Here is a 10,386-nt window from a genome sequence, read left to right on the forward strand (position 1 = left end):
AGCGTCTTAAGTTGACTTCATCATTGAGAGGAGATGACATTATGATGGCCCTCTGATCACAATCTAGTTTTTATGCTTCTTCGATAGCAGCTGATTCACAGTTAAAGAAAACCTGTTTTGTAGACATCTTCTAATTTATTTATTTAAAAAAGAAAGTCTGCTTGCAAATGGTAGCTCCGATTTCAGCCCGAGTGCACACAGAGTAAACAAGATTGCAGAAGGCATACATTATCATATTGGTAATTGAATACCTTAAAGAATCTGTTGTGAAATCACTGAAACTAACGAAATATCATTTGCTTCCCAGGGAAACACGATGGCACTGTGAAAGGCAGAGAGTACTTCCGCTGTAAACCGCGTTATGGTGTCTTTGTCCGGCCCGGGCGCCTCATGAAACCCCCAGGACCGACCAAGAGGACCAACAGCAGCAACTCGCGTTTCCAGGCCTCATCTGGCACCGAGAAGCGAAGAAGTGGCGCGGCTCAAGGACCACCGTTCATGAAGCACGGGGATGCAACACTTCACCAATCAGGGGACGCGGCGGCCTCGGCTTTTTCCCGGAAGCAGGAGAACAGGAAGTCCTGGATTAACTAGCTCACTCTACTTGCACTTCCTCCACACCGTTGTGTGGAAACTCTTATGTATTTTAACTATTATTGTATAGCTGTACAGTTTTAATCTGTTCCTACTGAATGTTTACGCATAGGCTCTCGGACGTCTATATTTTTTTAAATACTGTGTATATATGTATATGTATTTGGGACAAATGATGTGGAGTTGCTTTCTTGTTTTTACTTCATGCATTATGAATGAGAATTTTACTGACCCAGGCTGGTTAATTCCTTGGAAGCCATGTGTGCTGCTTATTTAAGATGGATAGTAGGTCGGTGTGATGAAAATGAAACCTGTATTCTTGCAAACTGTGCGAGGTTTACTGAACAACATGAAAACTATTCAATGGCTACTCTGCGTTTTCTGTTAACTACTTGATGGCCTGGAGTGGAGGTCTGTATATTTGCTGCCCTTATCACCTTTCAACCTGTGGATAATGTCAGACGTCTCTATTTTTCCCTTTGTAGTGAATGTATTGTTTGCTTAAACATCATGTAAAATTGAAGGCTTTTTGAGCATCCTTTCGGTACAATTAGAAGTACTCATCTTGGAAGAATGGGATGGAGTTAAGGTAAATGGCACCTTGAGTCTTACCATGCCCGTTACTTTTACATTTAATGGCTGCGGTGAAAACTGCTGAATTCGGATATCGTGCATGTTGGCATTTCTGGAGAGCAAACCTAGCTGTAAAGCAGTAGAAAGCTGTACAAGATGATGGTTAGAGGCTTAGGTAACAATTTGAGATTGTGTGCATATTAATGGGGTTTGGTACTGGGAATGTATGACGGATGATCTGATACGCCTCAATGGCATGGTATTCCACTCCTTTATGAACCACAGGAGTGTCGGAGCCATGCCTATCTGTTGGAAGAAGTTGACCCTTGGTGCCTAGATCCAGCATGCTTGGCTCCTGCAATTTTTTTCCCTACTCATTCATTAGCAGTCTATTGGTGTCAGGCTTGTGGTGTTACCTTGGCATCCTGAAGTGGATAGTTTCTTAGCCATGTGTGTCCCTACATCAGGCCTGTAGTAGACGGCAGGGCATGCAGTGAGTAATTTGCTGCAGCGTATACTGTTTACTCAGAAAATGTCTTTTCTGTTAAATATCTCAGCAAAAACAAAATATTGCAGTTTAAGGCCAGCTTTATAATTTATTAAAATTGAGTGTAAAATCCCAAATAGAAGAGCTTATATAGTCTACTATAAAGTATGAAGATTGTGTAGGAAATGAGCTCTGATGCTTTTAATCGAAGATTGTAATATCACCATACATTCTAACTCCGCCTTACAAATGCTTATAACTTAAACATGTAACAACTTTTCTCACAATAATTGGATTCAGTTCTCTGCTTAAAATAAGTATTTTTCACATGCTGTGTCACTGTTACCCCAAACATATTTTGTACCATTCTGTATATAAAGTTAAGGCTTATACGGTTTGTTAGAATTACTACGTCCTGATACTTTTTAGTAACATTTACTAATGTAATTAGCAACCTGGCCTATATGATTCTTATGAATCTGGCATAAACAATGTTTTTGGCTCTATATGTTTCTCTCTTCAGTGATGGGCTAGTTGCATCACATGTGTGGCTGTGCAATGCACAAATCATGTTTCTCACCTCAACTAAGAGTGACATCAGTCTTATGACACATTTTCTTTAATAGGTATTTTTGGATCTGCCATTAACCATCCCTTTTTGATTTTACTAAAATTATATGTATCATTTACTTGGAGGGGCTTTCCGACTGACACCTTAATCCATTTATCTTTTATTGTATCATTCACCTTTTTCTTCCACTCTACAGGATAGGACCGTTGGTCAATCAGCTTTAGCCATTAGCTAACTTCAGTGCGAGTGACAGTATTCTGCTCTTTCACAAGAAACACATCCACTCACAGCATAGTACACTTCAGTACCAGGAACTACTATTGCAATGTTTTCTTTTTGATACCTTAAATGTAGCTTGACAAGGTACTGGCAGCTTCCCCAAGAATCAAGTTTTGAAAAAACCATGGCAAACAAAAAACTTGCCAAAGGCAAGGCTGGCAGCCCATACCATACATATTCGTTTTGCCAGTGTGTGTACCTTTTGCAGCACGGGTGTGTAAAGAGAGCATGTTTGCATCAAAAAGCCCTTTGCAACACATTTATTATTAAACTTTCAAACAGACACATCTGGCCTAGCCACATCTGAGGCATACATTGTAGTGAACACCTCACCAAGTACTAAAATAACTATGTTGTTACCCTCTTTTTACTGGCACCTACATTGTTTCTGCACACTGCTAAAAATAGTAAAAAGAAAATGGTCGCTAGATTCATTTTTGTACATTGTTGCATCTGTATAATTTATTAGTACATTTACTTTCAGTAATTTGGCATACGTCTGTGCTAGTGATTGTGTGAGTGTAAATGTGTGTCTATATGTAGAGGGATATGAAATGGACAATTGTTGGTTATGGTCCTGAAATTCCATGGATGGTTCTAGTTGCACGACAAACCACAAGGTTAAAGCTTTTTCTACGTTAGCTGAGCCTGATGATGTCATTGTAAAACCATAAAGCAATGTTTCATTGTTCTTTTGTGCGTTTTGCGATTCTCAGTAGTTTGAGAATCCATAACTAATGGTGAGTACAACACACACCACCTTCTCACCCTTGCACTCTACTTTACTTTCTACAGATTCATACGTGTGGATGGTGGTGAAATTTGAAATCAAAATTGGATGCTAAATCAGTAATCCTCAGCCAGCAGATTATCACATAACATTGCACCCCGCCTGTTTTGTGACTGGGTCTTGCAGTAGAGCAGAAAGTTAGAAAGCAAACGCTTTAAATGTTTAGTTCAGAATTTCAAGAAACTAGGATGCTTTGTTTAACTAGGAAGCTTTGTTTAACTAGGAAGCTTTGTTTAACTAGGAAGCTTTGGTTGGTAAGAAAATGGCAGCACAAATAGTGTGCAAGGGGTATCAACTCCACAGAAATTGTTCATCTGAAGTGACCAGTTTTCCTTTGGCAGTCTTACATTTTTAGGCCCTGTATTTCCCCAACTCAGTCAGGTGAGCAGCCCCCATTGTGGATATGCAACTTGAGCAACATACAGTATCTCACATGGAATCAAGTGTAAGATGCAAAAACCATAATACTGGAGTACAAGGCTTATAATGGCTGTTTCAACCGCTGCTGTTGAAAGTTTCATTCATATTCTGGGCAATTTTACATTGAACTAAGAATGCGTTCCCCTTACAGCAGTGCTTCCTTTGATTCTCATCTATCTTCATTCTTCCTAAGTCTGTGTTCTTCTTTTGACTTTCTTTATCGTGCACCTTTCCATCTTGGCCTGCCTTTTAAATTGCTGTGTGAAATAATCTTATTTTTTTTCTACCATCTACATTGACCCTCAGTCAGAGGTTTTGACAATTCTTGTAGGTGGGTACTACTTGTGAACGATTAAAAGATGAGTTTAAGGTGGAAATTCCGTCTATATATCATTATTGACTTGCTGAGATTTTGAATCAGCACCTGCTTCTTCCCGCCTTTGAAGTGTCGATTGTGGAAGTGATTTAAGGAGCCTAATCTTGTTGCTCCTAAAAAAGTCAGTGACCATACCTTGCTGTGCAACTCACTCCTTGTATTAAGGGGTCAAAACATAACATGTTCACCCTGGGGGAATCACATCTTTATTGTTAACCCAACTCAGTGCTACTCATAAACTTCTGGCGGATGAAAAGCTATGTGGGCCCCAATGGCATTCGAAACTGTGATTGTGTGTTCAGTCACTGCATCTGCCAAGAATTAATTAGTCCAATGAGCCTCCCTACATGTGTGGTCCAGTCCTAACTTCGATTATTGACTAAGAGTTTTAGGCCTTCTTCATTAAGTGCTAGAGAGGGGTTAATTAAGTAGATCCTCAAAACCCAATATTGATGTTATTGCACTGGGACCAAGCCTCAGTGATATGTTCTCTTTAATTTGCACTATGATAGAGCTTCAGGGTTTGAACCCTTAGCATGTGTTCTCACCTAGGTCTAGTAACATCATCCGTCGTAGGCTCTACTGAATGAAATGTTTGTTGCCATTTTTGAGTTTAGATGTAATATCTGCTATTGGATCTTTGAAGTCCATGAGAAAAGTCTTTGGGGTGCCTCAAGTTACTGATCCAGAATTGCAACATTGTCCCCTGTATGGAGTTACAGGGCTTTTTTAATGATTTGGGAAGTTAGACATTTAGAGCCTGATTACGACCTTGACGGATGGGATACTCAGTCACAAATGTGACAGATATCCCGCCTGCCATTTTGCAAGTTCCATAGGATATAATGAAACTTGTAATACGGCTGACAGGATATCTGTCACGTTTGTGATGGAGTATCCCACCCGCCAAAGTCATAATCAGGCCCTTAGTCTTGTAAGTAAAGCATGTATTTTATGTTAGCTAGTTTGGGGGGGCTTGTGTCTTTTGATTGGGAGAGGAGCTGGGTCTGAGATGGGTGCAATGATTTCTTCCTGCCTTCTCATCACAGCTAAATACACTGGTTATCATAGCTGTGAATGGTTAATGTTCAGTGCAGAGGAGATGATGAGTACCTTATTTCCACTGAGTCCCATGAGCTGAACCAAAAGAGCAGTGAATGGTACCCCCATGCTGACATACTTTTGAAACCATCACCACCTGGCTAAGGGTAGCAGTATAAGAGCTTGGTGACATATGTTGTCTGCTGTTTTCAGTTTCTGGAATGATTAGAAGCCCACCCTTGAAACAAAACTTAAATGAATGTGATATTTTGCTGGATGTTCTCGTGGACAGTCAGTCTTAAGAATTACTGTTGCAAACAAAAAAGCATAGTGATGCTAGCTGGTGAAAATTGCAGTTTTTTCCCCCGAAGATGTCCTGTAGCCATGATCTGAATACAAGCAGGTGTCTATGAAAGGGCCTAGGCTAGTCCTTTATCTGTGATCACAGATTTGACTTGTACTGCAGTTACGGGAATCAGGTTTGCCACATGGTGCCAAACTGAGTGCTCACTGACAGGGGTTTTGGCCTCACTGGCCCTGCTTCAACGGTCTCTTGACCATCAGCACAGCTGCAAGCGCTTAACAGCAGGCCCCATTGGTCTCCACAGCAGCTGTTTTACCCAGTTGAGCCAAATCTTGCCCACATACCAACAATCCTCATCTCTTTTACTGTGCCATCGCCACTATCTGCTTGAAATCAGCTTACATGTCCTTTCAGTCCATCCATCTGGGTATCTGCTCAAGCCCCCCAATAGTTCCTCTAAAGTAAAAAAGGGCGCTGTGGTGACGAAGCACCTATCTGGTACCTCACGTGGCTATTCCCTTGTTTAGATAGTTTTTGACTTGTTAGGACTAATTCAGTTCAACGTTTCAACATTTAACAGTAGTAGGCTGAGTCATCATTGTGTTAGAAGTTTTTGCAGGGCTAGTAGAACTCAAAATTCATTACAGAGGTTCCTTAATTTGTTGCTATTTAACTTCCTTCTGTGTGGATAGGTTTAGCAGTAGTGACCTGTTATTTGGATTCCGCCTCTTAACAGTAAAATATCACGTCACAAGCGTGTGGCAAAGGCTATGCTAGTTGCTGCAAATAAGTGTGGTTTCAAACTGTGTTTAGAAATGTTAAGTGCCTTTCTTTTTGTTGTATTGTGTTGGCATTGGTATAGTGCTTCCCTACCCTTTGCAATTTCCAAAATAGTTCCTGATTTGCTGAATTGAATAGCGCCCTTATTTATATACTATTGACATAGCGCTGTGGTTCCATCTGCGAGCATCTTTATAGTGTAGAGGGACGGACCTAAATCAGCAGTTTTTAACCTCTCGATTTCTGTAGACTCCCACTGAATCACAATTGGAAGCCGCAGACCTGGCCTAAGCAACTTCTATTGTTCGATCCAAACCAATAAGCAGAAGTACAGGACAAGTATACATCAAACAGGTACACATAATTATAGAATATTTTACTTAATTCACAACCAAAAATATACAATTGAAATTTTACATATTAACGAGAAAGTTGGAGTTTTTGCTAATTTGGTTTTATTTCTAAAAGATAAAGTGATATGCTAGACTATGGCACATCACTTTCTCTTTTTTGCTCCTAATGCGTTCTCTCTTGTTGGTGGTGAATACCAATGCATCAGTTGAGGCCACCAGTTGTCCATGCTACATTCTGTATGTTTCACTTGTGTTGGTTGCATATATCAAGCTAAGGGATACCATCCTAACTTTTGGCCTCCAAATTCCAATTCCTCCACATTTGCAGATAAATTTCAAATTTTAAATTGTACATTTTGCTTTTTTTAATGTATGTATACACCTTAATAATCTTGTCATATTTAATTTTTTTAACAGTCGCAGATCCACTGAGTCGGTGTCACGATCCCCTAGGAGTCCCCAGACTCCAGGTGTAGAACTACTTTCCTAATCATACCATTTCCCCCAGTCCTTAACATGGTGCCTAAGCAGTTTTATCCTTACTCACAGGCAAGGTTAGCTTGATATCTGTTAGTTTAGAATTTGATTGATGGCCATTGACTCATTACCAGATTTGCGATATTAGTGGTGAGAACAATGTACCTTTGCTTTAATACTGATAAGTAATTAAGGAATGATTCATTTAAGGTTCTGCCTCTTGTCTGCTTTCACCTTGACTCACTCTGTCGTGACAAGTCACTTTACATTGCCTCCTTGTGTTTATATTTAATATCTGTATATCCGTATGTGTAGAAAGTATGTGCACTACGCGACTGTTCCTTCACAGTAAAATCTGTGTAAATTGGTTTGTATATAGTTGTGGTACTGTAAATTGAGACATACACATTTTTCTTACAAGGAAGAGAATATTTTATTGGAAATTAATGAGCTGTACACCCACTATGTCTTTGTGACAGGGAGAGTTTATTGTTCTTTATTACCAAAGAACCAATGTTGAAATGAAATGTCTGCTATTGTGCTTTCCTCATGTTTATGCCACCTATCATTCGTATTGTGTTTCTGTGGGCCACCACTCACTTGCCACCAGGCTGCCTTATTTGTCCTACATTTAATAAGCACATTGAATATGTCTGAAAGTTTAGTGCACTCTGTCTTCCAGAAGGCCTGCCACTGTCTCATTGAACGTTGTACTGGAAACTACAACAATGTTTAAAATGATCGTATTGTGTCTTTGGTACAGGTCAGTGTCTTCATCCATTTCTTACACAGGGCTGTCAGTGTGTGCAATATGAACACTGAACCAGTGTGGCAGCTGGAAAGCACAGAAATGGTATTCCTCCATCTAGGCACTGGAAGGTGCAGTGAAGAATTTGTACAGTATTGGAAAACCACTGCACACCTGGGATTGTTGCTTTGTGAACTCAATTCTACCAGGGTTGTGCATTGTATCGAATTGAATCTGTAAAATATTCTCAAATGAGGCTGTTGATAATTGTATATATCACGCTTGCAGGTGCTTCATGATTATGTGTACAGAGATACCTGTAAATCTGTGTAGAAGGTTTGAAAGAAAGACATTAAAATAAATGAAGCTGATGGTTTGCTACCTCTCTGTATGTTTTTTAAAATCTGGACAGAATAAGATATTTGTGCACTCGAAGTAGTGTTAGTAGGTTTTTACTGTTGGCAGAAACAAATGTTAATTTGCATTATACATAAAAGGCTGCTTCATAGACAACAGACTCTCTCTGGAAACATTTTCAAAATGTAGTGCCTCCAGGTAGCACTGCCCAGCATCATTACTAGAGAAGTGCGGCTTCAATCGAAATAATATTCTGGCTCCTTAAAAGTCACTCACAAACCTCTGTTGTCAGTTTCTCCTGTTTTTTCTGTGCCCCACGGAGGCCAAGGGCAGAGGGGCTGGAACCTAAAGAAAGGAAACACATTCTCACTCAAGAGGGGGGGTTGGAAGTGCAGTAAGAAACCTGTAGCATCTGAAAGAATGTCACTAAATATAACTAACATGTTCTTGCATTTGAAAACAGATCCGAAAATTCCTTGCCTGAACCCCATAGGAAGGCTGAGGATACCTTTTGATGTGCGTTAAAGCAGAAAAACCTGGAGGATTGCTCTGCCCAACTAAGGTTTTGTTAAATCATCCCCAAAATCAGATTAAACTTTTAGATGCAATCCAAAGAGGACCATGTAGGAATTGGGCAAAACGTATGTATCACTCAGATAGTGATTTCTCTGCAAGCCTATAGCAGTGTTGCTCCACTTACAAAAGCCATCTGGAAAAAGTCTGCTATCTGACAGCTTCACCAAATTTGCTCCCTTTACAACCAAAGTAACATCATGTTCTGTGGATGTAATGACTGAGAGTTTTTGTGGGTTTGTTTGTGGAACGGTACCCCCTCTTTGCTTTGGAACGATGAGGAGGAATCAAAAAGAAAATTACCTTGGCCTTGTGGAATTCCATGGGGTGCCATCACCTTGACTCCAAAAACAATTTTGTATTTTGATAAAATGCTAAAGGCTATAGATGTCAGAAGGCCCTGATTCTAAATTTCTGTATGTTGGCAGAATTTCTAGCCTTGAGGAAACAATTTTCCAATTTCAGATTTTGAGAGGACAGGAATGCATGACCTCAAAGGGAGGGTCCATCAAAAATGCATTCTCCAATTTGAGGTCCCAAGAGGGAACCTGAAAGGAAATCACATGCATTCCCTGGATAACCATCAGTGCCACCAACAAACTGATTAAAGATCCTGGACACAGGGGAATAAATAAGTATAGAAATAGTTGCAAGCAAGCCTTTTGTCCAGGATGTTGAGGTCTTTCGCAGGAGATCAATAAGGCCTGGAAAAGGTCTGTTTGGCCTGCTTAAAAAAACTCATGTCGTCATCTAAATTCCAAAAGGCATACATCACGCAAAAAAACAATTGAAATTGTTTTTCAATATTATTCTGCTGATGATATCCGATGCTCTTCGGCTTGCTGTGAGGTGCAGCTGATTATGTCCTTCCCGTAATAGAATCTGTACCAGCAGGTATGATACGTAATTTATTAAAAGTAAATCCATGCACAGCTGAGGTAATTCTGATTAGCTTTATTTCTAAGCATTGCAACTATGCTGTGGCCCCGGTACCTAGGCCCCAACCCTCGGTCAATTAATAATCAACTTAAATTGTAACCTGTAAAACCAAGGAGGCAGCAATCACCAAAGCTTAATTTTTCCAGTCCATTTGCGAGCACTGGACAGAGTTGTTTTTTTCTTGAGTGATCAGTGTTTCAACTACATTAACATATAGTATATTGTTTTGAGTTTTGCTTGGTCTGTGCCGCAACTTTCTTGTCTCATATCCTGAAAATGCACATGGGGGGCGTTGGTCTCACAGAACACAGGGCTTATAGAAGAATTCAGTGTTACACAATTTTTCACTAGCATCCAATCATTCCACGCCATATAACGATATGTTCGATGGCATCTGTCGCTGTAGATACGCATGTTCTGCAATAGCTCGCCATCTGGTGTTGGGCCGGAGTGTTACAAGTTGTTTTTCTTCGAAGAAGTCTTTCGAGTCACGGGACCGAGTGACTCCTCCTTTTGTCTCCATTGCGCATGGGCGTCGACTCCATCTTCGATTGTTTTTTTTCCGCCATCGGGTTCGGACGTGTTCCTGTCGCTCCGAGTTTCGGAACGGAAAATTAGCTAATTTCGGAAGATTTTCGTCGGTATTGTTGCGTTCGGGATCGGCGTACTTAGATTCCACACCGCATCGAAGATTGAAGAGCTCCGGTGCCCTTCGGGGTAGTTT

General features: G+C 40.3%; 1 protein-coding gene across 3 annotated transcripts in view; it reads left to right on the plus strand.

Annotated features, from left to right (window-relative positions):
- KIF13A (kinesin family member 13A) overlaps positions 1 to 8,174 on the plus strand; it is a 733,240-nt gene extending 725,066 nt beyond the window's left edge. For all 3 annotated transcript variants that reach the window (XM_069218350.1, XM_069218331.1, XM_069218342.1), the window contains one exon: positions 308 to 8,174. In XM_069218350.1, the coding sequence (XP_069074451.1) occupies positions 308 to 594 (287 nt within the window). In that variant the 3' untranslated portion in view covers positions 595 to 8,174. The remainder of the gene's footprint in view (positions 1 to 307) is intronic.
- The last annotated feature ends 2,212 nt before the right edge of the window (positions 8,175 to 10,386 follow it).

Source organism: Pleurodeles waltl, chromosome 2_1 (genome assembly GCF_031143425.1).
Source record: "Pleurodeles waltl isolate 20211129_DDA chromosome 2_1, aPleWal1.hap1.20221129, whole genome shotgun sequence".
Lineage (NCBI taxonomy): Eukaryota > Metazoa > Chordata > Amphibia > Caudata > Salamandridae > Pleurodeles > Pleurodeles waltl.